At 46.3% G+C, this 26,642-nt stretch overlaps 1 protein-coding gene across 1 annotated transcript in view; it reads left to right on the top strand.

Moving 5' to 3' along the window:
* The window catches only part of nlrc5 (NLR family, CARD domain containing 5), a 238,677-nt gene that overhangs the window by 56,742 nt on the left and 155,293 nt on the right, over nucleotides 1-26,642 (top strand). Inside the window, exons 4-10 of the mRNA XM_038806870.1 lie at nucleotides 5,330-5,392; nucleotides 6,573-6,701; nucleotides 10,531-12,280; nucleotides 20,338-20,421; nucleotides 22,766-22,849; nucleotides 22,942-23,025; nucleotides 25,768-25,857. Coding sequence (XP_038662798.1) covers nucleotides 5,330-5,392; nucleotides 6,573-6,701; nucleotides 10,531-12,280; nucleotides 20,338-20,421; nucleotides 22,766-22,849; nucleotides 22,942-23,025; nucleotides 25,768-25,857 — 2,284 coding nt within the window. The remainder of the gene's footprint in view (nucleotides 1-5,329; nucleotides 5,393-6,572; nucleotides 6,702-10,530; nucleotides 12,281-20,337; nucleotides 20,422-22,765; nucleotides 22,850-22,941; nucleotides 23,026-25,767; nucleotides 25,858-26,642) is intronic.

Below are 26,642 nucleotides of genomic sequence, written 5' to 3'. Positions count from 1 at the left end.
ATGCACTTTGGAAGGAGAAATGGAGGCATAGACTATTTTTTAAATGCTTAGGAAATCAGAAGCACAAAGGAACTTGGGAGTCCTTGTTCACGATTCTCTTAAGGTTAACATGCAGGTTCAGTCGGCAGTTAGGAAGGCAAATGCAATGTTAGCATTCATGTCGAGAGGGCGAGAATACAAGACCAGGGATGTACTTCTGAGGTTATGTAAGGCTCTGGTCCCGATCCCATTTGGAGTATTGTGAGCAGTTTTGGGCCCCATATCTAAAGAAGGATGTGCTGGCCATGGAAAGGGTCCAGAGGAGGTTCACACGAATGATCATTGGAATGAAGAATTTGTCGTGTGAGGAACGGTTGAGGACTCTGGGTCTGTATTCGTTGGAGTTTAGAAAGATGACGGGGAATCTTATTGAAACTTACAGGATACTGCGAGGCCTGGATAGAGTGGACGTGGTGAGGATGTTTCCAGTTGTAGGAAAAACTAGAAGCAGAGGACACAATCTCAGACTAAAGGGACGATCCTTAAAAACAGAGATGAGGAGGAATTTCTTCAGGGAGAGGGTGGTGAAACTGTCGAACTTTTTGCTGCAGAAGGCTGTGGAGGCGAAATCACTGAGTGTCTTTAAGACAGAGATGGATAGGTTCTTGATTAATAAGCGGATTAGGGGTTATGGGGAGAAGGCAGGAGAATGGGTATGAGAAAAATATCAGCCATGATTGAATGGCGGAGCAGACTTAATGGGCCGAGTGGCCTAATTCTGCCCCTATGTCTTATGGACTTATGGTCTTAAGGGGCTAATAAGAGTAAGGAACTGAAAGTGAGCCATATCAAGCAGATAAAAATAATTAGAGAAACGTATGAGTCTTAAACTTCCCAGGACCTCATGGCCTTTATCTTAGGCTCCTAAAAGAGATAATGGATTAATTGATTTTCCAAAATTCCCCAGTTTCTGCAATGGTAGACTGGAAGTTAGCAAACGTAACAATACTATTCTGATGTTCTGTGTTCCTGTGTACCTTGTACAAGTGCTCCCGGAACATCAACATTTAGAAGTTTCACACCATTTAAAAATAAATTCTGTTTCTCTATTCTTACTACCAGAGTGAATAACCTGACACTTGCCCACGTTTTACTCTCATTTCCACTGGCTGCGGAGTTTACGATTAGAGAAAGTCTGCAAATTAGAGGCAGACACTTTGGGAGTGAAAGGAGGACACACAAAGGATGGTCGAAGTTTCAGCCTGTCATCTGCAAATGGCAATGGATGCTAAATCAGTTGTTCATTTTAGATTTTAGTTAACTAAAAGTTACAGTGCAGACTGAGGCCATTTGACCATTTTACCTAGTCCAACTACCCTGCTTTATCCTCATAGCATTGCACATTCTTTATTTTCAGATATCAATCCAATTTCCTTTTGAATACCTCAATCGAACCTGCCTCCACCACCCTCTCAGGAAGTTAATTCCAGACTCCAACCACCCTCTGGGTGAAAACATTTTCCTTACATCACTTCTACGCATTTAGCCCATTATCTTGAATCTGTGCCCTTTAGTTCTTTATGCTCTTTTTAAAAAATTTAAAGTACCCAATTCATTATTTTTTCTAATTAAGGGGCAATTTAGCGTGGCCAATCAACCCCCCCTGCACATCTTTGTGTTGTGAGGGTAAGACCCACGCAGACATGGGGAGAATGTGCAAACTCCACATGGACAGTGACCTGGGGCCGGGATCGATCCCGGGTCCTCTGTGCCGTGAGACAGCAGCACTAATCACTGCACCACTCTGCCACCCGTCTTTATGCTCTCGTGAGTGGGAAAAGTTTCTCACTATTTACCCTGTCCACACTCCTCAGAATCTTGAATATCATTATCAAGTGTCCTCTCAGCCTTCGTTTCTCCAAGGAAAACAGTCCCAACCTCTCCAATCTATCCTGTTCTCTCTGGAATCATTCTTGTGAATCACCTCTACTCTCTCCAATGCCTTCATATCCTTCCTTAAGTATGGCGCCCAGAACTGGATGCAGTATTCCAGATGAGGCCTGAATAGTGTCTAATACAAGATATCAGGCAAAGAGAGGTAGAAAAGGCTGACGGCGCTAAATTTCCCACTTCGATTCCTTTGTAGTGATGATCCAAAGTGGCTGAAATTATGGGGCAAAGCAAACATTCAACCCACCCAACCTAGAATTCCAACTGGAATTACAGAGAAGATTTTAGCTGGAATGGTCATTTTGGTAAAACTTCTTTCTGTACACCTCATGCACTCACCCACGGCCCACCGCCCCCTCCTACCAAATACCAAACTGAGGTATTCCTTAGGATTGCCTTTGCTATGTTTATACTGTAGCGATCCTGTAACTGTATGTATCTGTTAGTTCCAAGACCGTGAACAGCTTCAATTTAAAGATGCAAGTGTGAAGATGGAACAGTTGGAATAGAATCTTTCTCTCATAATGTAACCCAAGCCTGACTTCTGTTTCTGTAGTGACATAAACCCTCAAAATGAATCCAGATAAATCCATGGATCATTTACTATGTCTTGGTGCCAAAAATTAGGGAATGCCAAGGATCTGCCTTTAAAACAAAGATGCAACGCCCTGGTTCGTTAATTTTTCCTACAGTCACAGGATGAATTAAATCAGTTGTGTACTGGCCCATGTGCTGGGGATGTGACAGAGGAAGCGGTCCTTTTATTAAAATAAGACAAACAAGATGAACAGTGATTTTTTTTTTACCAATCCGATCTCGTGCAGCTTCCACAGCCCTGGCAGAGGTAGTGACATTTGCATTAGGTAGACTCAAGCAAGAGATGAGAAGGCTTTTGATCATTCATATAGGTAATATGGCCGTTAATTCACAGCAGTGTTGCACAGACAGCAATAAGATACAGAACTGGATTAGGTTTTTCACTGATAATAATTGAAGGGTAGAAATTGGTGAGGATGCTGAGAATAATCCCCCCCCCCCCCCCCCCGGCCCCTACTTTTCTACAAAGTCATGACAGAAGATCTGTTGCATTTCCCTGAGAGGACAGATGGGACCTTGGATTGACTTCTCATCCAAAAGATGGCACTTCTGACCGTTCAGCGCTCCCATCTCCACTGATGTTAAGTTTTACCAGAACCCTTGTGTTCAAGTCTATGGGGTGGTACTTGAGTCCACTACCTTCTGACCCGTTGAGATCTAACTTTGGGATCTCCCGCAATTCTCCCACATAGTGGGATTTGCGCTGGGCGCAATGTGGCCAGCGACTCACCCCCATAGTCTTTGGACAATATAATCATGTAACTAACTCTCTCTCTGTGACCCTGTCTCTTACTCACTCACTCTCCGTCACTTTGGCTCTCTCTGGCTGAATTTTGCTTCAGTTGTACAGGGCATTGGTGAGACCACATCTGCAATATTGTGTACAGTATTAGGGCCCAATCTTCCCAAAAGGGAACAAAGTCCCCGAGCGAGTACATTTAGCCGCATGTTTCCCGGCACTCACAGTACCAAGAAACCCATGGCTATTCAACACGAGGCCGTACATAGACCCATTATTTACAATGTGAAGCTCTGCTCGCCGGAACTGCCTGTTGTACTGAGCGATCGGGACGTCATTTTTAAATGGCGTCTCGATTTCTGAGGCCCCGAAAAGAGTCCCCAACCTTCTCCCCCTCCAAGTCCGAACGCAATATGGTAGGGTCCCCTGGAACCCCGGGCCAATCACATGCGCAATAAATGCCAGTTTTGAACCTTAGTAATGTCAACCTGGCAATTTGGCAGTGCCCCTGCCTGATGGCAATGCCACCTGGGCACCTTGACAATGCCATGGTGCCAGGTGGGTGTGCACTGTGATGCACGATCAATTACACAAAGACGAGAGTTGGATGCAATCGAGGCTTTATTACACTAAGATGTGTGGCCTCCTACAGCAGCCGGCAAAATGACTGCTGTATGGGGAGCACACATATTTATACTCCGCCTACTGGGCGGAGCCAGCAGGCAGGGAACTACCCCCGTACCTGTAGTACAGGGCCTTACCATAAAGCACCTACATCCTCTAAATACAATATATACATCTGTGGCGACTACCACACACTGCCAGTGTACCCAGGTGCATCAGCAGTGCCAGAGTACCACCCTGCCCAAAGGGTGTGCAGCTGGGGGCCTCCGATACCCTGGAGACCTTTATGAATGCTGTTCTGTTTGGTTCCTGTTAGTGGGGACCTGTACCAAACAGTGCTCGCTCGAGGACCCCGCGCCAAATGGATTAAATCCCAAAGCCTAGGGTTTATTGGGAATCTGCACATTTGAGTCAGGCTTACTGACTCCCTCTAATATACAGATTTGCCATTGTGGGCGGGATTCACCTTGCAACGTCTCGCGAGGTTGCGTTGAATCTCACGAGGCGTTGCGAGCTGGGTAGATCCTGGAAGTGGGGTCTCCCAGCGGTCACGCTTGCGCTGCGGCGAGCTGTTTTTCCGGCGCAGCATGGCAGGAGGACCGCGCCCTAAGCCTCTTAATTTCAGGAAAGATGCATTAGAAGCAGCTCAGAGAAGGTTAATGTGACTAATACCAGGAATGGGTGGATTGTCTTATGAGGAAATTTGGAGAGGTTAGGTTTGTATCCACTAGAGTTTAGAAGAGTAAGAGGGGACTTGACCAAAATTATTGAGATCCTGAGGGGTCTTGACAGTGTAGATGTGGAAGGGATTTTCCTCTTGTCGGAGAATCTAGAACTGGGAGTTACTGTTTAAAAATAAGGGGTCACTCATTTTAGACGGAGATGAAGAGAATAATTTTCTCCCAGAGGGTCATCATTCTCTGAAAATCTCTTCCTCACAAGGCAGTGGAAGTAGAGTCTTTGAATATTTTTAAGGCAGAGCTAGGTAGATTCTTGATGAACAAAGAGGTGAAAGGTTATCAGGGGTAGGCAGTATATTCGCATCCCCCTGGCAGTGGGGAGGTTTGTGGCGGGTGGGTCCGAGAATACATTGGGATGAAAAGAAATCGGGTTTCCAATGGTGGGAAATGAAAGCAGGAACTTGCAGTCTCGACCGACACGGCAGGAAAATGGCAGGTCATCATTCCCACTGAAGGCTGTCAGGAATCCATTTAGCATATCATTAATAGAATCTCTCTACATCTATTATATGTCTGTATAGGTGTTTTGGAACAACTGGTTATAAAATAATTTATAATTTAGCATTAAGATGACATGTATGACAGTTCTTGAAATGCTCTGGCCGATTGCCAATAATCTGAATAACCTTATTGCCATGAACTAAAATTTCCACATAGTCTATTCAATAATGTGACATCGACATTTTGACAACTTCTTTAGATATTGGAAGAAAACGAAAAGCAGGACAAGTTGCAACCCCTGAAGTAAAACGATCGAGAAAGCGTAAGTAGAAGCATGAACATTAATGTAGATAGTACTGCTTGTGAGCTGCAACAGAAATTCAACTAAGGGTGGGGAGATCTTTGTATTTGCCCTTGGCCTATTTGTTCACTCCGTGATGAGACCATCAATTCACGTGACACGTGGTTAGAAGTGAACAGTGGTTTTTCATCGTCTTACAACAGAGCCTGCCTGTGACAAGGTGAACTCCAGATGAACTGGCAGGCAGGCTCTCAGCATCAACCTTTATACTTCTGGTTAGGGGGAGGAGCCGTGGGTGAAGCCAAGGGTGGAGCCCAGTACAAACTCCCGTACACTCCCAGTGCATCTCCCCCTAGTGGCAGAGCAGCGCAACTTCTCGTGTGCCGATCTTACAGAGACATAGTACAACATGTGTAATGCAGTGTGAATTACGCTACTGTGATTCACCACACTCCGCATTGGACTTTGTTTCCACCTGGGCTTCGGGATGACATTAGGGTTCCCGAGCTCACAGTTGACAGCAGTGAGGTGTGGTCGAACCCCGGAAATGTTCCCGTCGATGGGATTACGCCGGAAAGCAGTCCTGACGAGGCACCCACTCTATGTTCCTGGCACCCACTCTATTTCCCTGGCCCTCCTCCCCCACCCACCTCCGACCCAGGGCTTGGAAAATTCAGCCCCCCAGCTTGCTGTGACCAGGATCCCATGCTGCCCACCAGTAGCTTTATACAACTCAGCGGCTTGATTTGTCCTGGGAACAAGGCTCCATTTTGTTAGCCAACCCTGAAGTCCCGCTGCAGGCCTTTGGTGCTCCCACATCGACAAAAGGCAGGAGTTTGACCCAGAAACAAGGAAAGGAATTGGCATGTGTTTGGCTGAATAATTGGACTCAGATTGGTCGCAGATTGTCATGAAGTGGTGAAATTGGTAACATAGTCTGTAAATGTCCCTGCTGATCTCTCTCTGTCAATAAACAATCCCCTGGATCAGTTTCAATCGCCTGGGTGAGTCAGAGGGGAATTTTCAGAGTATTCTCCCCTTATTAACCTGCATTTATTTTATTTTCTCGTCTCTCTGGGGAGATGACATGGCTGCAGAGTGTTTGTAAATGTCTACAGACGTGATGCTCAAGACATATTTATACATATTTTGATGGATGTTTGTACATAGGCCTGAAAGCCACCTTCCTATTCTATTTCAGAAATTCATGACAAGGCAGCAGCAGCTAAATACAGTTCCACCAGCACCATGTGGAATCCAGACCCTGAAGAAATGGACAACACGTCACCTCAAACAGGAGAAGAGTATTTGAATTTGCCAGCGATTTCAGGTAATTCTTCACGTTCTATTTTAAAGTAATTAATTGTTCTTTCTCTTTATCTGTAGAAGCATAGAGTACAGAAGCAAGTAAGCTATGCTGAACCTTTAGGAATCACTGTTCAGCCTCAGCTGGCGTTTTGTGTCCGATTGAGGGTAACCACACTTTAGGAAAGGTGTTAAGCCCTCCCAGTTGGTGCAGAAGGGATTTACTGGAGGACCAAAGGACAAGGCATTTCTAGGGCTGGTGAGAGGTGATGAAATTGGGGTTGAGCAGGGAAGGTGAAGGATAGAATGGTGTTGAAAATGATAGGGGTTTTGATGGAGAAGATAAGAACAAACTGTCTCCCATGTCTGCAGGTCCAATACCAGATGATCCAGACTTGAGATAATAGGCAAAACACCAGTGGGAGACAAATAGCTTTATTTACGCCCAACTTGTTCTGATCTGGTATTCACTGTGGAAGCAGGTTCAATGGTGACGTTCTCCCTGTGCCTGCGTGAATTTCCTCCGGGGGCTCCAGTTTCCTCCCACAAGTCCCAAAAGATGTGCTGTTAGGTAATTTGGACATTCTGAATTCCCCCTCTGTGTACCCGGACAGGCGCTGGAATGTGGCGACTAGGGGCTTTTCACAGTAACTTCATTGCAGTGTTAATATAAGCCTACTTGTGACAGTAAATATTATTATTATTATAATCACTCTTCTTAGCATTCCCTCGGTGCCTTTATTTTATAATAATAATCTTTATTATTGTCACAAGTAAGGGGAACATGCAGACTCAGCACTGACAATGACCCAAGCCGGAATCGAACATGGGACCCTGACTCTGTGAAGCAATGCTAACGACTGTGCTACCCTGCCAACCATTCCATCTGTCTTTGCTGGTCCTGATATTTCCACACAGTGGACAGGATTCTCCGGTCCCCCAGCCGCATGCTTCTTGGCGGCAGGAGGTGACGCACCGTTTGGTGGAGGCGGGATTCTCTATGCCCCCACTGCCAATGGGAATTCTCATTGAAGTTAGCCCACGCTAACCTGCGGGTGGGGGTGCGCTGCCAGTGGGATTAGCGAACAGACAGTTTTACCATTACAACATGGCTGGTGGAAGGCTGCTGATTTTCGGTTGAGGAGCCTGCAGGCGAATGTCACACTAAGTCGCCATCCTGGGAGAGGACAGTGGGTTCCTGCGCCAGGAGCCACTGCCACACCTTGGCGGTCCTGGTTACGTTGCTGTAGCACTGACTGCTGACCTGGTGTGAGGCTCTGCATGCTCCTTGACTAGAGTGTTGAGGTTGCGGGCTGAAGTGTGTAAATTTTGGTTGTAATTCATGATGTTTGCTGTGTGCTGCAGTTGGCCATTTGATGCAGTACTAGCCAATTAGCGTGTATTAACATTACTCCGGGCTGGTGTTGGGTATGGGGCACATTGCAATATTTATACATTGTGTTCTATCTGACCTGGCACTTTAAGCTCATTGCTTAGGTATTAGCTGGGGCGAATTGGTCTAATAAAGGCCATATTCTGGTGCAATTAAGGGGATGTTGTAAAATTGCCAAATCCTTGTGGATTCCTGGTTCCGACAATGGGAAAGGTCAGTAAAAGAGCAGAAAGAAAGGAAGAAGAGAGGAAGAAATTAATTAGCTGATACGTAGACTTCTATCAATTCACCAGAATAGGCAGCACCTTGGGCATCCATGTGGCTTTCTTCATTGATAACAGTGCCATAGCCACAGTGCTATTCAAACAAATGTACACCACTACAGGAGTAGTCAGGTCTTGCTTCAATTGTATAGAAGCTTGGTTAGATCGTGCCTGGGCAGTTTACCTCAGAAAATATGCTATTGCCATAGAGAGAGTGCAACAAAGGTTCATCAGATTTGTTCTGCGGACGGAGGGACGGTCTTATGAAGAGAGATTGGACAAACTGGGCCTGTTTCCTGTCAAGGGTTGTGAAGAATGAGAGGTGATCTCATTGAAACCTACAAAATATTTTAAGATATAGACAGGGTTGACGCAGGTAAGATGTTTCCCTTGGTTGGTGAATCTGGAACCAGGGGGCACAATTTCAAAATAAGGGGGATGCCATTTAGGGCCAAGATGAGGAAAAATGTCTTTATCAGAGGGTTGTGAATCTTTGGATTTCAATTCCCCAGAGGGCTGTGAAAGCCCAGTTATTGAGCAAATTTAAAGCAGAGATTGATAAATTTCTGATTAGTAGTAACTTAAAGGGTTCCGGGGATAGTGGGTGTAAAAGGCATTGAAGTGGCTGATCAGCCATGATCGTATTGAATGGCAGAGCATACTCGATGGGCTGAATGGCCTACTCCTGTTCCGATGTAAATTTCTCCCACTGGGTTTCTTTTGTGGCTTTATAAGCTTTGAAGTGCATTATCCAAAATGCTAATATACGTGCAGTAGACACAAAGCTTACACTTTAATTACAACTTCGAACTGATATCTTGTATCAGTTATGGACTGAGTTGGTGTAAGTTTATACTGACAGGAGAGTTGCAACATTTAACATTCAATGTATTGTATAACAGGAGGATCATTTACTATAACACACACGCTTCTACACTTTCCAACATTGGGCAGTAAAGTGACCTGGCGGGGTTTACAAGCTGCATGTCTTTGCATGCTGAGTGGAATGCTGAGAGGAAACTCTGTCCCATTGTGTAATGTGGCATTCACTGACTCCACCTCTCCCAAGTATTCATTGCTCACCCAACTCAAGTGCTGCTCCACAAACCTACACTATGACCCAAACTCTAATCCCTCATCCACTACATTATTAATGTTACTTCTAATACATTTTCTGCTGAGGAAAATGATCAAGATCGGTAATGAAATCAGTTGAAATATTTTTGGGGTGTTTTAAAATATTTTGCTTCAAGCCATGGGCTAGTTTTGGGTTGGCAGCTTGCGATAAAAGAATTTGATTGCTCAGTGATCTGCTTCTTTTACTGATTCCCCGTTTGTACTTACTGAATCAATCAAACCTCCTTTGACTGACTCACAGTTGGTTGATAATATTTTAATAGATCCATCCACATGTCAGTCACCATCACCTTATCGAGCACAAATGTGACACTGAAGTGTGATGTGTTGAAGTGATTTATTCCAATTTTGTACCTTTGTAAGCTATGATGCAATAGGCTTGGACTTAAATAGCACCTTTCATGAATTTAGGATGATTCAAAGTCCTTTACAGCCAATGAGGTACTCTTAAGACCTGATCACTGTTGTAATTCAGGAAACACGGTAGCCAATTTGCACACAGCAAACTCCGACAGATAAAAATATCATGATTAGGGTGTCACGGTGACACTGTGGTTAGCACTGCTGTATCACAGCACCAGGGACCCTGGTTCAATTCCAGCCTTGGGTAATGGTCTGTGTGGAGTTTGCACAGTCTCCCTGTATCTCCATGGATTTCTTCCAGGTGCTCTGGTATCCTCCCACAATCCAAAGGTGTGCAGGTTAGGTGGATTGGCCATGCTAAATTACCCCTTAGTTTCCAAAAGGTTAGCTGGGATTACTGAGGTGTGGAAATGGGGCTGGGTAGTGGACCTAGGTAGGGTGCTCTTTCAGACAGTCGGTGAACCCCGATGGGCTGAATGGCCTCCTTCTGCTCTGTAGGAATTCTATGATTCTATGATCATCACAAGATTTTTTTAAATGATTTTTGTAGAGGGATAGATATTGGCCAGGGCACTGGGGAGAACTCCCCTACAATAGACACACGCAAAATTCTTAATGTTACAGATATTTTTCGAACATGAGGCCACTTTTTGTTTCATTTTTTGCACTCTGATGAATTTTATGTTTTGTGTCAACAGATTTTGCGGAGGATTATAACTCATTAATGATACAGAGCATCTCTCAGAAATATGAGGCCAACATGGCAAAAGAAGATCAAATGAAACAAGTGATCCTCGACCAAACGTTCAGAAGTCTGACCATGAAGGATGGTAATGTGGCCAAACTGAAGGAGCGGATAGATGCGAGCCGGGATGATGTGCTCAGTTCACCGGGGCTGGAAGAGAATCAGGACTCGGTTGCAAACCTAGCGGAGTTCCTCAACAGAAAGCGTGCCTCCCATTGCAGAGTGCATATCCTACTGGGGAAAGCAGGGACTGGAAAGACCAAGTTGATGCACAAGATCTGCTACGAGTGGACGCGAGGGGCTGTCAATCAGTTCCAATACGTGTTCTTGTTTGAGTTCCGCCAACTGAATCTCATCAAAAAAACCATAGATCTGAAGAGTATGTTATTTGACTTGTTTCTTCAGCCAGAAAGGAAGCCCCATTCCGTATTTAGATTTATAATAGGGAACCCGGAGAAGATTTTGATCCTGTTTGATGGCTTCGATGAGTTTGCAGGGAAGGCCACTGTTCGCACCTCAGTTGTTTCCGATGACCCCATCGCACCACTATCAGTGGGGCAGTTATTTTCCAGCCTGTATAATGGGAAGCTGCTCCCGGGATGTACAATTCTAATAACTTCCAGGCCGAAAGACATCCTCTGCTTGCCTTTAGATGTTGTGGGTCAGGTCGGGGAAGTCTCGGGGTTCAACCAGTGTAAAATCAAAGAATATGCCAGTCGTTTCTTCAGGGACAGTGAGCATAATCGCCAGGCAATCTGCCACTTGCTGAAGAATAATAAGATATTAAATATGTGCTACATCCCAGCCATGTGCTGGGTAGTTTTCCTTTGTCTTGAGCACTTGTTATCTCGAAGTCATTTAGAACCCAAACTACCTCATACAATGACACAATTCTATATTGAGATGCTCACTGTGTTTTTAAGTAAAGGTACAAATAGCAAAGAGGCCAATGGCAACACTGAAAACCGGCTGCTGAACAAACACAGGGAAGAGATTCAGGGACTTTGCAACCTTGCAAGAAAGGGACTCCAGGAGAGTAAGTCTGTGTTCTATTTAAGGGACCTCCTCTCTGAAAAGGTCACTGATTTTGCTTCCTCATATGGGTTTCTTACCACTTTTGAAGTGAAGACCATTGATCAGAACCAGGAGAATGGACATGCCTTTGTTCACTTGACCCTCCAAGAGTTCCTGGCAGCACTTCATCAGATGATTGACAGCACTGTTACTGATCAAATGCTAAAACGCAGGTTTTACCTTAAATCCAAATGGACGTCAAAGAATGATATGAAAAACGAGTTCACCGATGCCGTCCACATATTCTTATCGGGGTTAGCTTCAAAGGGATGTAAGCAGTTCCTTGGCATCTTGTCCAGCAAGAATGAAGTGTGGGTACAAAACAAGCAGAAGGCTATTTTGCAGAACCTGCGGAAGTTGGCCACCACAAATCTAACTGGTCCAAAAATAATCGAGTTATGCCACTGTGTGTACGAGACACAAGATCATAACCTTGCGCGGGAAGTTGCGGCACATTTAAAGTCTAAATTTGAGCTTCGAAACTTCAGGCTCACTCCAGTGGATTTGACTGTTTTGACTTTCGTTATAAACAGTGGAGCCAACTGCATCTGCCTGGATATCGGTGGTTGTGCCATGGAGCTAGAATGTGTCACCGTTCTGGGTACCTGCAAGAACATCGAGGTTTTAGTGTAAGTAAATGCTCTTTAGCAGGGGCTTTCCAATGGGGTTTCAGGGCTTTATGTTTTACTGGAACCTGGCTTCCCAATTCAATCCACAGCATCTCGGAGGCAGTGTGGACGTTGTGCCTGCCCAGCTGTGGAGGATTTACATTTGAGATGAACTTGTCATTCTCAGTGAGGTATCTCACTCGATGGGAGCAGCACAGATTTGAGAGTCAAACACGGAGATCAGGCTGGTTACTGGTGTTTGCCATTCATTTCTTGAGCTTGAGGAGGTCACTGGCTGATTGTCCAATCTTGGCTCTCTCTGAACTCCCCACAAAGAATGGCAAAATCTATTCCAAACCCTTGATTTCAATGTTGCCAATGAAGCCTCTCCTCTCACTCACTCGTGCTGGCCATGAGTTTGGTGCTAGCAGTGGTTTGGGTGGATACACTGTGGGCATCAGTCCAGCCCAGTGTTAGCATTGATTGATACATTGGATGAGCCAAAAGGCCTACTTCTGCTCCTACATCTAACGATTGATGTGGCCTGCTTCCTAGCTTGCTGGTCTGTTTGGACCCTCCTGCCTACGGCAAATATTGCAGACCATAGACCCACAATTTGAGTGAGTCATGCCCAACCCAATTTGGGTGGAGGTTTAAGTGGAATTGGCGATCCTCCTTATTGCTCTCCACAACATGAACTAAAGACCGTTGGAACACTGGGAGATAAGCTTCACTGATGTACAGCTTGCCATGTGAAACATTTTGTTGTCTCAGCTGGTTGATCTCTGCGTCCCCAGGCCGGGAAAGTCCCTTTTCTTAAAGTTTAAACACTTCAAGACCGACCACAATAACTAACAGGCCAGCGCTCTCGCGACTTCACTTAACCCCTCATTCTTTCCACCTGTTAGAAATCTACAGGCCAGGTTGTGCTGTGTTATTTATAAACAATGCTTTTGCAAGTTTGTGACACCAGTGTACAGAAACCTTTCCCCAGATCCATGGGTTTCTGTGCAGCTCTTGAAGCCAATGTTCAAAATTAATTTATTTGTTTAAAATGTAGAATGCAGAGGCTGAACTCACCGCAGTATTTACATGTACCATTAGCAAACATTAAATCTGGAGTGGAGTAGCATTTTGCATTTACTCCAAAATACAAGTATTTCCTCGGACAGAGTGCAAGGAGGAAGATCCAACAAAGGATTAGACAGCTTGTTTGACGTTCTGCTGATAAGAGGAGAATTGGGTGGCTCCGCTAATGGATTGTACCCCTCCCAGTCTCCCCTTCATGACAGACACTCTCCCCGCTGAAATTCCCCCCATCCTTCTCGGATTCCCCTTCCTAGTGATGTCGTCAGGAAGAGTTAAAGTTGAAATCGTATCCCAATTGCTGATGAACTGTTGGATAAATATGTCACTGAAATAATCCAGTTCAATTATTATTTTCTTTAAATAAAGTACTGCAGATGCTGTAATCTGAAATAAAAGCTGAGAATGCTGGAATTACTCAGCAGATCAGGCAGCATCATTAGAAGTGGCCGATGTTAGCGGTTCAACAGTTTACAAGCAAGAACAGAACCAGGGAAAGAGAAACAGCATTTGCGTATGCACCTCACAGTCTCTGTCCTCAACATTGAGCTCAACTACTTCCGATCACAACCACTGCTCATATTCTTTTGGACAGTAGGTGCTGGTAATGGTTCTGCTGTCACATTTCTCTGGGTGTTTTATTCCAGAAAGGGAGTTGGTGAAGGATAGAACTGGAGCCAATCCTTTCACACTTTTAATGAGCATTTATTTCTGGGGTTACATATTACAAGCATACTCCACCTAACCCAACAATCACAGGTTCAGGTTGTTTCTATTTGTCCAGGCCATTGAAAGTGCTCGAGCAGTTCTCATTCAGCAATACCCTGCTCACTGATGCTTAGTTTCGGTTTCTCCACGGCGACTCAGCTCCTGATCTCATTACAGCCTTAAGTTCAACTTAGACAAAACAGCTAAACCGAGCTGAAGTGAGACTGCCTCGACATCAAGACAGCATTTAACAATGTGGCATCGAGGAGCCGTGGCAGAGATGGGATTCAGGGCGTAAACTCTCCACTGGTTGGAGTTCCCCCAGCACAAAGGAAGATGGTTGTGGTTATTGGAGGCCAGTCATGTCAGTCCCAGGACATTGCTGAAGGAGCCCTAGCCCCAATCATCTTCAGCTGCTTCTTCAATGACCTCCCCTCCATCATAAGGTCAGAAGTGGTGATGTTTGCCGATGACTGCACAATGTTCAGCACCATTCGCGACTCCTCAGATACTGAAGCAGCAAGGGAGAAGCTATCCATTTCTCCATGACATTGCTCCCTGAAAAGAAAGAATGTACAAGATTCCGGGGATATGGCAGGGGAGTGAGAATGCAGGCTCGATGGGAGAGATTCTGCAATACAAATATTGTGGGTGGGATTTAACAGACTTGTTAGCCACAGGGGCAAATCCTGACATGGCCTCAAAATATCGCAAGGGACCAGATATGGGATTTGTATCGGAGATTTCCGATTGCGATGTTCCCGGGCCCTCCCCGATGAAGTGATTAGGTTCGCGCCCAGGAAGGGCACAGATCTGATTTGCATGCATTTGAATGCATTATAATGTACTTAGCGAGGTTAAAGTCAAATCTTCAGACCTCAGTGAACCTTCCATCTCACCGAGTATTATTACACAGACATGAATTACTACTGTTTTTTTTAAAAAACGGGAACCAGGCACCATGACCTCCGAGATGGAGGAAAGAGGTGAGCAAGCCTCTCCACCTAGTAGCAGTGAGTCCAAGGGGGGAGGGGTTCAAGGGTGTTGTGGGGGTGGGGGGAGGGGGGGGGGGGGCTCAGTACACGGTGGAGGTCGGGGACCTCTGGGATCAGGTCACAGCTGAAGTGTATTGTCCTGAAGCCTGTGTCGTTTAAATATTTTTAGAGCACTGTGTCAGTCGGCTGCCTGTGTTGTCAGTAAAGTTTAATGAGCGCTGCGTTGGTCAGCTGTTGGGGGTATGGGGTGCCCGTGGGTGCGGGGCTCATGGTGGGGGGGGAGGGGGAGGGTGTAATCAGACTGAAGGAGGTGGACCTAAGGAGCTGGGTGGATGAGTCTCTGAAATAGAAGGAAACACAGTGGCCAGCCAGTATGAGGGGGGAAACCGTCAAAAATCAATGGAATGGCTGTCTTAGCTTTTAAGGCCTGAGAGCAATGGGATCTCAGGAAGATGGAAGAAGGGCATCTATTAGCCTTGCCTATCCCTGATGCAGGAAGTAATTATACCCTCTAACATTCCCGAGACTCTTGCCCATCAAACTAATTGGCCTTCACGAGTTGACCCTTAACAATGCCAGCTGCCCATATTCTCAAAGTCAAGCAAAGGGGTGATAACTCATGGATTAAGGATAAATGCTTGGGTGCACGGGATCAACAGAGACTGTATCTGCATAAGTGTCGGACCCCAGCACCTGCCATTGCACCATTAACCGTCAAGGTGTATAGAACTGTTCAGTTGACCCTGGCCATGAGAAAGACTAGGAGGGAGTGGAGAAAGAGGCCCAAGAGGAGCCAGAGGGTGGAGGACAGGTGAGTTTGAATGGGCAGAAAGACCAGGGATACCCTCATCACTTCTTGCTTCGTACGATAGGAAAACCATATTGTACGACAACTCACGAGGTCCCTCCCTCCCTCCACAAGACCATGCTAATCCCTCTGCTACCATAGGAGGATGGTTGCAGTAAACCTTAGTCACCGGCATGCTGGGCCTGGTGTGTCCTTGTGTCTGCTGATCAGAAAAGCAGGACAGTGTTGATGACTCATGGTGAGGAAAACTCTGAGATGCATCTCAGCTATTGCTTATGCCTGATTCCTGTCTGTCTGTTGCCAACATGTTGACTTTTCAGCTCATGTGTGAGCAATATTTGGCGCAAGATTCCTTTGTCGCATAGCACTAGAGGGGGATTAGGAGCAAGGATCTATGGATTGATGTCCGAGTCCTTTCAGGAATTATATTATTTTCTCTCTGAGTGGGCATAACTGTTTGTCTGACTTTGAGGGCCTTTGAGAAGAGCTGTGCCCATTTGGGGTGAAGCTCCATCCCACTGGGGGGAGGGTTAATGACAGTGAGGTGGTGAAGAACAAGAGTTTGTAATGTGGTAACATGTGTATTTGTGACATTTGATAAAAACCCCAAACTATCTGACCCTCTGTCCCTTCCAGCATCAGGAAGATGAGCTTCAGAAGGGCTGGTCACTCCTAGGCTCTGCTGGGTGGAAAGCCCCAGGGGGTACTCCAGTGGTTCCTCCTCCTTCCTGGAGCTCATGGGCCTGTGGGTTACTCCATGGGGTGAAGGAGCAACTGGAGTGAGCCCAAAAGCCTCGCCGTCATCTGGCACTACCAGTCCTAGAGGACCGCCATTATCTGGACCATGGTGTTGAAGCCCTCAACCATGATCCTCGGGGACTGAGCCATGCTTTGGAGTTCTCCCGCAATAGATCTGACCTGAAGCCACAGGCTTTCCTCTGCGGACGCCACCTTCGCAGTGTTGGCCTGGGTTCCACACGTTGCCAGCACCTTCTCCTGTGACAGGAGGCTTTAGGATTCCTCCATTCAGCCTTGCAGTCGCAGGAATGTCACTGACAACCCCTCTTGGTATTCCTGGTTCTGTCTTTGCATGTCCAGCAACTGAGGGATGAACATGTCCAGAGACACCCAGCACCTGGCTGGGGCTGAGTCCTGGGATCCAGCAGACCTCGGACGGTCTGATGCCTGGGATGTTCCTGCCTCCACTTGGTGTACATCAGAAGCTGTGTGGTGCTCACCAGAAAGTGACCCAGAAGCCTGCCTGCTAAGTTTGCCCACCGGGTTGCATGTCTCAGCGATGATGGATGGTGCACGTGATCGCTGCGTCACTTCATCCGTATCCTCCTCCGAGACCTCTTCCCAGGTGCTTTCAACGGTGGGTGGTGGAACACTGCTGGTTGATGGGCCAGGCTCTTCGGTTGATATTCCTTCAAGGCAAGGAACATGGTTTTAGTACATGGTCTGGTCAAGGCTTTGGAGGTGCAGTGTCTCCTCACTTTTCTCCTGCAGGCCAATCTTGCTCTCAGTCCAAGTTCAACCGGCTGTTTCTCTGTATATCACGTGGCCCTGTCCTCGAATGGAGTCAGGATCCTCAGATCCAGCATTTCACTGCCCGTTTTCTCTCTCTTCGGTTGTGGGCTATCTTTTCTTGCAGGGATACAAATGGAGATAATATGATCTGGACACCTGGCAGGTCAGAGGTCAATGATAACTGGTATGTGTGGGCACTGCTCCTTAGCGGGAAGGGGTTCTGATGAGGAGTGCCAGGGATATTTGAGGATGGTGCTGGGGGCGTTAGGTGTTGAGAACCTGTGAGGTGATGGCTTGTGGGTTCCTGGTGACATTTCAGGGGTGACGAAAGGGTGGAGTTCCAAGAGGAGACAGGGAACACTTCGCCATCCTGATCATATTAAGTCATTAATCTTCTTCCAACACTGCACCCCCCCTACTTTTTGGTCAGGCTGCTGGCACTGACCATTGCTGACACCGGAATTCATGGCCTTGCTGGACAGTCTCCTGCCATTCTGAAGGTTGATAGTTGCCCTTGTCTCCCCCACGACATCCAACATTCTTGTGAAGGCCCCCTCACTGAATTATGAAGCGGGCTTCTTGGCTGCCATCCTCCTGGCAACTGCTGTGGAGCCATTTAAATGCAGAGTCCCCTTGATTGTCATGTTCAGATGAGCCCTGGGGCGGGTGCATCAGATGCTTTGTGCCTCAGGTGCGGCGTTTTTCACATGGGGGTTAAATATTTTTTCAAAGTGCCAGCCGAAACATTGCGATCCGGATCGTGCCGCTGGAGCCTGTGGGAATGACATTGATTTTCTTGCCAAAAATGACAGTCGGCCTTTATTTGGGAAAATTCAGCCCTGTGATGACAAGATTATGTCAGGAGCTGGGAATTCTGGCAACTCTTGACTCCTTCAAAGCCTGCACTGTCTACAAGGCACAGGTCAAGAGTGTGATGGAATAGTCTCCTTTTGCCTGGATGAGTGCAGCTCCGTTAACACTCCAGAAATTTGATACCATCCATGAAAAGTAGCTCGCTTGACTGGCACCTCCCACTTCTACCGGCCAGACCGTGCGCGCCTGGTGAAGGCCTCCCGCCCCTTTCAACGCTTCGACGTGGACTTCAAACGGCCCCTCCCCTACACCGACCGCAACACGTACTTTCTCAGTGTGGTTGACGAGTATTCCCGATTCCCCTTTGCCAACCCATGCCCCGATATGACGTCTGCCACCATCATCAAACCTCTAAACACCATCTTCGCTCTGTTCGGTTTCCCCGCCTACGCCCACAGCGACCGGGGATCCTCATTTATGAGCGATGAGCTGCGCCAATTCCTGCTCAACAGGGGCATTCCCTTGAGCAGGACGAAGCCCAGGGGAAACAAGCAGGTGGAGCGGGAGAATGGGACGGTCTGGAGGGCCGTCCAGCTGGCCCTACGGTCCAGAAATCTCCCAGCCTCCCGCTGGCAGGAGGTCCCCCTCAATGCACTTCACTCCATTCGGTCACTCCTGTGCACCGCGACTAATGAAACCCCCATGAACGTGTCTTTGCCTTCCCCAGGAAGTCCACCATTGGGGTTTTGCTCCCAACGTGGCTGGCAGCTCCAGGACCCATTCTCCTCCGCAAGCACGTGCGGCTCCACAAGGCGGACCCGTTGGTTGCGAGGGTACAGCTACTCCACGCAAACCCGCAGTAGGCCTATGTAGTGAACCCCGACGGCCGCCAAGACACCGTCCCCCTCAGGGACCTGGCACCAGCTGAGTCCCCCCCCCCCCCCCACTTCTGTCCCGGCGCCACCCTCCCTCCCCCCAGCGCACCCCACTGCAGCCCCCGCTCCAGGACAACCCGTCCTCCCCTTGCTCCCACCCGGGGATGAAGAGGATTTCGACACGCTCCCCGAGTCACCGAAGACCAAGCCAACACCTGAGTCGCCACCAGCACTGCGGCACTCTCAACGACAGATCAAGGTGCCCGATCGTCTAAATTTGTAACCTCTGTGATTTTAAAACCAATCTGTATATATATAGTTTTCGACCACCCCTGCTGGACTCATTTCTAACAGGGGGTGAATGTGGTAGTCACCACTGTTGTATTATATTATATATATGGGTATTATGGTAAGGCCCCCGTACTACAGGTACGGGGGTAGATCCCTGCTGGCTGGCTCCGCCCAGTAGGCGTAGTATAAATGTGTGTGCACTCCAAACAGCAGCCGTTTCATCAGCTGGTGTAGAAGGCCACACATCTCTGTGTAATAAAGCCTTGATTACATTCTACTCTCGTCTCGTAATTGATAGTGCATCACACTGCACCCTGTGTGCTTCACCCGATGCCGGTGCTTATGTAGTTACATTGTGTACCTTGTGTTACTCTAGTATGTATTTTCTTTTGTTTCCTTTTCTTTTCATGTACTTAATGATCTGTTGAGCTGTTCGCAGAAAAATACTTTTTACTGTACCTCAGTACACGTGACAATAAGCAAATCCAATCTAATCTTGACAAATACATGAATAGGATGGGAATAGAGGGATACAGACCCAGGAAGTATAGAAGATTTTAGTTCAGATGGGCAGCATGGTCGGCACAGGCTTGGAGGGCCGAAGGGCCCGTTCCTGTGCTGTACTTTTCTTTGTTCTTTGTTTGTTTAATCCAATCCAGGCTCATGGAATCTTTCATTTTAAAGACCCCTTGCAGCAGGATCGGAATCCCTTTTTTGAAATGTATCTCACAAAGCATTGAAGGAGAGAAAAGGTGGATCGCATAATTTTCCCTCATTCCTCATGGCCGCACCCATGAGCAAACAGAGCAGCCCTGCGTGTGACAAATTTGCAATTCACCTGACCCTTAGGCAAATTTATCGATGCTTGAACTCCAAAGTTTGCTACTGTCTGGCAAAGAATGTTTTAATTTTGTTTCATTTATAAAATATTACAAACAATGTGTGTATTGATTCTCCCTTTTCCAATTGTAGTTTCAAAAGCAGAAAATATGAGGACAAATTTGCCGCAACGTTATCTGAAGTCATTCCCAAAATCAGCAGCCTAAAGAAGCTTATGTAAGAAATGTATTCATACTCCATTGTAATGATTGTAGTGACTCATGTGACGTAATTGGAATTGCACCAAATAATATAAGGACATGAGCAAAGAAAGCAGTCCCAGTCCTGTAATAAAAATATGTTTCTAACCAAATATCACCTGATACAATAACTTGCTGCTCTGTTTATTAGGTATTCATCTGCTTGCTATTTGATGCTACATACTGCATTTAAACTCCTGAGTGAAGTTAATAAAACTTTCTTCTGGTGTTAAAGGTACATGGTGTGATGGTTGGAAGATGTCATGAAAATTGAATTATAAATGTAGTGGGCAATCTAAAGGTTAAAAGCCTGGGGTTAGAATGTGTTTGTTTACAAAGAATTCTGTTCTGCAGGGCCTGGATGGTTTTAGCAGCCAGCAGGTGAAATTTTTTTAATTTTTACAAAAATAAATTTAGAGTACCCAATTCATTTGTTTCAATTAAGGGGCAATTTAACGTGGTCAATCCACCTACCCGGCACATCTTTGGGTTGTGGGGGTGAAACCCGCACAAACCGAGGAGAATGTGCAAATTACACACGGACAGTGACCCAGAGCCGGGATCGAACCTGGGACCTTGGCGACGTGAGGCAGCAGGGCTAACCCACTGCGCGCCAGCAGGTGAAATTGACAAAGGAATGTGTTTTTTTAATCTTGGGCAAAAGCATAGTGGTTTTCCCGGGGAAGTCATTGGAAAGTTAATGTGCTTTGCAGCCTGCTTAGGTGAGTTGCTTTCAGCTCGGGGAGATGAGGTCATTACTGGGTGGAGCCAATGAAGGCGGAGAGACATTTTGAAAGCATTAGAGAGGCAGTTGGTGGAGACACTTTGGAGCGAGAGGAGTTTCCTTCTGATCGCCCTGATTCTGAGTCCACAATTCTCCCATAGTAAGATAGATTGAGATCTGTACGTTTCTTTTCTTGTTGTTTATTGGGAATTTGAGTCATTGTGTTTAAGGTGTAAATTTTAAACTGTTTTAGGCTGTGAAGTGAAAATGTTTAATATTGTAGATAGAATAAAGTTCTGTTTTAAAAATAACCAAGCCCTATTTCTTCATGCAATCACCCCTGGAGTGAATCATTCTTTCCGATAGACTTTTAAATAAACTCAAATATTGGGGTTTCGGTCCAGTATTCTATCCATTGTTAGGGCCTGGTCTGGGATCGTAATAATGGGACTAATGTTCCTCTCATTACTCAGTGGTGCTGAGCTATCTTTGAGTGTGTTGAGTTAGCTGAACCCTGTTTGGATAGTATAATTGTACAATGGTTGCCATCCCTTCAGCTGCCTCTATCATCTGTTCTAATATTGCCTTCCTGGCTCAATGTTAGTTTTTGTCAGGCAGTGCATCTGTGGAGTATTTTAAGGGGTGGGATTCTCCCCTAATTGATGGGGCGGGCCATACCGACGCCGAGGAGTGGCGTGAACCACTCTGATGTCAGGCGGCCCGGAAGGTGAGGAATCCTCTGAACCTTCAGGGGCTAGGCCGGTGGCAGCGGGCTTGGCGCCATACCAACCGGCGCCGAAGGGCCTCCGCCGGCCGGCGTGAGTTGGTGCATGCGTGAGAGCGCCAGCGTGTGCTGCCATCATCCCAGCACATGCACAGGAGGGTTCTTCTCCGCGCCGGCCATGGTGGACCATTACACCGGCCGGGGCGGAGAGAAAGAGTGCCCCCACGTCACAGGCCCGCCCGCGGATCGGTGGGTCCCGGTCGTGGCCAGGCCACCGTGCCCCCCGCCACCCCGGCCAGATCTCCCCCCCCCCTCCCCCCCCGAGGACTCCGCAGGCCTCCCGCAGAGCCAGGTCCCGCAGGTATGGACCTGGTGTATTTTACGCCGGCGGGACCTGCCGAAAATGGGCGGCTATCCGGCCCATCGTGGGCCGGAGAATCGTCGGGGGGCCGCTGCCGGCGGCGGGCCGGGATTCACGCCGCCTCCCCTCCGGCGATTCTACGGCCTGGCGGGGGGTCGGAGAATCCCGCCCAAGATGTTTCACTACATTAAATAGTGAATATAAATTATACTATATAAATAGGGCGGCATGGTGGCACTGTTGTGAGCACTGCTGCCTCACGGAGCTGAGGGCCCGGGTTTGATTCCAGCCCCGGGTCACTGTCTGTGTAGAGTCAACCCAAAGACATGCAGGGTAAGTGGATTGGCCATGCTAAATTGCCCCTTAATTCGGATTTTTTTTTTAAAATAGAAAAGTACGATATTGTTGTTCTTGCTGTTTATTGTGCACCACTATATTGTTAATGATTTTCCTTCTAAATTGTTATTGCTTTAATTTGGAGATATTAACGTGAACCAAACTTTTGATTCTAGCCTTACATCTTGCAGTATTAGTGCGAAGGGTGTTGTCCACTTGTCCCCTGCACTGAAAAACTGTCACCACCTGGAAGAAATAAAGCAAGTATCATAACCGATTCTACCAAGTTGAGTGATCTTGTTCAACTCATGCCTGACATTTCTTACTATTTTGTGCTTCAATTTCTTTCCAGCTTGCAAGATAATGAACTGGGGGATGCTGGTATCGCAGTGCTTGTTGACTCACTTCCTCAAATGGGAAGCCTGAGAAAAATTGAGTAAGTTAAATTCTTATACAAACGTGCAAATTAGTAGCAGAAGCAGGCCATTCGACCCCTTGAGCCTGCTCGGCCACTCAATAATCATGCCCAATCTGATTAGAGCCACCTGCCTACTACCAATAACCTTTCACCCCCTTGTTAATCAAGAATCTATCTGGCTCTGCCTTAAAAATGTTCAGAATTCTGCTTCCTTTACCTTTTGAGAGAAACAAATTCTCCTCATCACTGTCTGAGATGGGCAACCCCTTGTTCTTAAACAGTGACCCCTAGTTCTAGATTCTCCCACAACAAGAAACACCCTCTCTCATCCACCCGGTCAAGACCCCTCAGGATCATAAAGGTTTCAAAACAAGTCGCTTCTCACTCTTCTGAACTCCAGCGGACACCAACCTAATCTTTCCAACCTTCCCTCATAAAACAACTTGACCATTCCTGGCATTAGTCTTGTAAACCCTCACTGAATGCTTCTAACATAGCTACATCCTTCCTTGAATAAGAGACCAATACTGTACATCATACTATCTCACAAGATACAAGGATAAAGTAGACCATCCAGATATCTGGGTGGAAAGGAGGAAAATCCGTTTGGGATCCAGTCTCTGACCCCAGCCACCATTTACGTGAGGTGGGTGGGGCGGGGGGTGGGGAGCAAGCAGTGGTAGGCCTGCTGGTGGATATGGAGGCTGGCAGGGTTAGAGAGGTTCCAATCCATCACCATTTCTAGCATAATCCCACCACATTTCAGGTGGTATCACAGAGGAAGATCCTGCCCACCCTACACTATTATTTGCTGGTTCTATGATATTTCTGGTGGATCTACTGCATATTTTTATGAACGGAATTACATTGCAAAGAGAATATTGCAATCATGAATGTTTCAGTACGGATTTCAACACCCAGTAAGTACAATGAGCATTCTGGTTAAAATGTCAGGTCCACATTGTGTGCTATGAAACCTGTGGAAAGTTTCATATAGATGTTCCTTTGCTTCAAGACTTGCACCATCTTGCTACTGACATTACTTTAAGACCATGTTTAATCTGTTTCAAATTATTAGGTAAACACCTGCCATAAAACAATGTTTGTAGAAGTTTGTAACAAAGGAATATCAACAGAACCGTTTCCCCCATCATAGTGAATAGAATGATTGCTAGATTTAATCATCCTGCATCAAACTTTGATTCAGAATGGTTTGATGCATTTGATCCCTTTAGTAAACAATCGGTACCCTGAAATTAAATTATTGTCATTGATCATCCTAAGTATTCATTATTCCCCGTATAGATGATATGAATCCATTGATTAGATTCTAGCATAAAAGCAAATTACTGCGGATGCTGGAATCTGAAATAAAAACAGAAAATGCTGGAAAATCTCAGTACGTCTGCCAGCATCTGTAGAGAGAGAACAGAGGTAATGTTTCAAGTCTGGTTGACTCTTTGTTAGAGCTGGAGAGAATTGGAAATAGGTTGAGTTTTATACTGTTGTGGGAGCAGAGGGGTGGAGCAGTGGAGCTGGATAGAGGGCCAGGGATAGGAGGAGGTTTGGGAGAGATTGACTAAGATGTCAAAGGCAAAAAGACAAAGGGAATGTGAATGGTGGCGATATTGGCTAAAAGAAATGCTGAAAGTGGCACATTAAGAGATCAAAATGTTATAATGGCAGAACAAAGGTAAGCAGTGTGTCAATGGAAAATCTGGCCCTTGTGGGGGTCGGGAGATGGTGGTAAGGGAAAAACAGATCGATGGAAGAAATGAAAATAAATTGATAGGAATAGAAATGGGTGAAGGTGGAGGAGCGAGTTCTTCCAGAGCTAACACTGACACTGCCCTGGCACTGCTCTGTGACATTTCCCTCAGCACTGTAGTTTCAGGGGCCAGTGCCCAGCCAGTGCCTGGACAGAGTGCCATGATTCAGTGTCGGGGTGTGGAAGGTGGCTGTTTCTTATGAACTTTTTTGCACTGGGCTGTCCTTTTAATATGGCAACCCGATCTTTGAAAATCCAGGGTGGTTGTAGGGTGGGCTCATTCAGAGCCTGCCCCACCTTTTGTGATGTCATGGGCCCACCCCTTGCCGTTGTCTTCAACGCCGCTTTCCCGACCACTGCCGATCTCTGCCAAATACAGGTAAAAGTCCACCCATAATCATGAGTTTAAAATCCAACTCCTCCCAGCTCTAACAGGATCCCTTTATCGTGCTTCATCAAATTGAATCTTTTACTGACCTTTTAAACAACTATATGAGCATAATTAAATGGACTTCCCATTGCCAGGTACCCTTTGGTGATTCTGTGGTCTCTACCCCTTCACAATCTTTATTTCCTCGACCATGGGTTCCATCCTCACCATCCACTTCGTGGTCACCCCCAAAACAGTCCTTCTGCCTGGCATAGCAGCATCTGTTGGGCCGACTTCACCAACCCTCGTTCTGACTGTCTCTGAGAATCTGTGAGTCTACAAACAACAAGTAAAGCTGCTTCCTCTTTTGTGACTAGCTGTTAAAACTTACACCTGTCTTCGAATAGGGTTTGACCTGCCCCCCCCCCCCAGCAACCCAATCACATTGGCCTGTTACCAGGCAGAGTTCCCTATGACATCCTTAAATTAAAAGAGACAGTTTAACACTTAACCCTGTTATAGAGTCTGGAGGTCACAACAGCTGGTCCTTGCTTATTTCTTTGTAAGTTTGTAAGAAATAAGAATTCTGTAAATATAATGTAAATTCCACCTTTTACTTCAGATTAGGCGGCAATAACATCACTGTATGCGGTGTTCTTACCATAGCAAATGCTATAAGCATCTGTCCGAATATCCTGGATATCCATGTCAGGTAAGAGAGATCTTTGGAGAATATTTGTGTAAGATTTTGCATATTTTCTGATATGATTTAATACAGAGTACATCCTGTATTGTAGACTACATCATCGTTCTGGGTGGATACATTGAGGATCATACATATGTCCCTAGCTTGTGTGGGTGAGGAGGCTTTGGGGATTGTATTTTCTTGAATTTTGTTTAATTCCTTTTTCTTCCATGTACTGAATGATCTGTTGAGCTGCTTGCAGAAAAATACTTTTCACTGTACCTCGGTACACGTGACAATAAACAAATTCAATCCAATCCAATTGTTGCTGAGTGGAAAATCCCAACCCAGTTCTCCTCACCTTGTTTTCTCTTTGACCCTCTGAGCTGCTCGTGAGTCTGATTTCTGGAATGTATTGGGATGGCTTTGCTGATGAATGTATCACACAATAGTAATAATAACCAGATTTGCACCAGTCTGGCGGTTTTCAACTTGTATTGATGCTGATACAGGGCTTCATGTACTATAGTGTACTGTTGTATGTTCTATGTTCTATAGGGCATGTTTACAGGGTTAATTCAGTGCACCCATGTTCTGGCAGTGGGAGGAAGCAAGGAGGAGCTTCCATTGAAGTGTGGGCTGGGAATTGGTGGCACAGGGCTGTGGTCCCATCTCTGAAACATGCTTCCATGAAGCACAGCCCCAACCAGGTAATGTGGCAATATGGTATTGGTCGATTTACCAGGGGCTAGAGAAGAAGAAGAAAAAAAAAATGACATGTTTGTTATAATCAGGTGTATCTCATTTAAAGT

This window comes from Scyliorhinus canicula, chromosome 9 (assembly GCF_902713615.1).
Source record: "Scyliorhinus canicula chromosome 9, sScyCan1.1, whole genome shotgun sequence".
Taxonomy (NCBI): domain Eukaryota; kingdom Metazoa; phylum Chordata; class Chondrichthyes; order Carcharhiniformes; family Scyliorhinidae; genus Scyliorhinus; species Scyliorhinus canicula.
The sequence above is the reverse complement of the archived record's forward strand: the minus strand, read 5'-3'. Positions and strand labels throughout refer to the sequence as shown.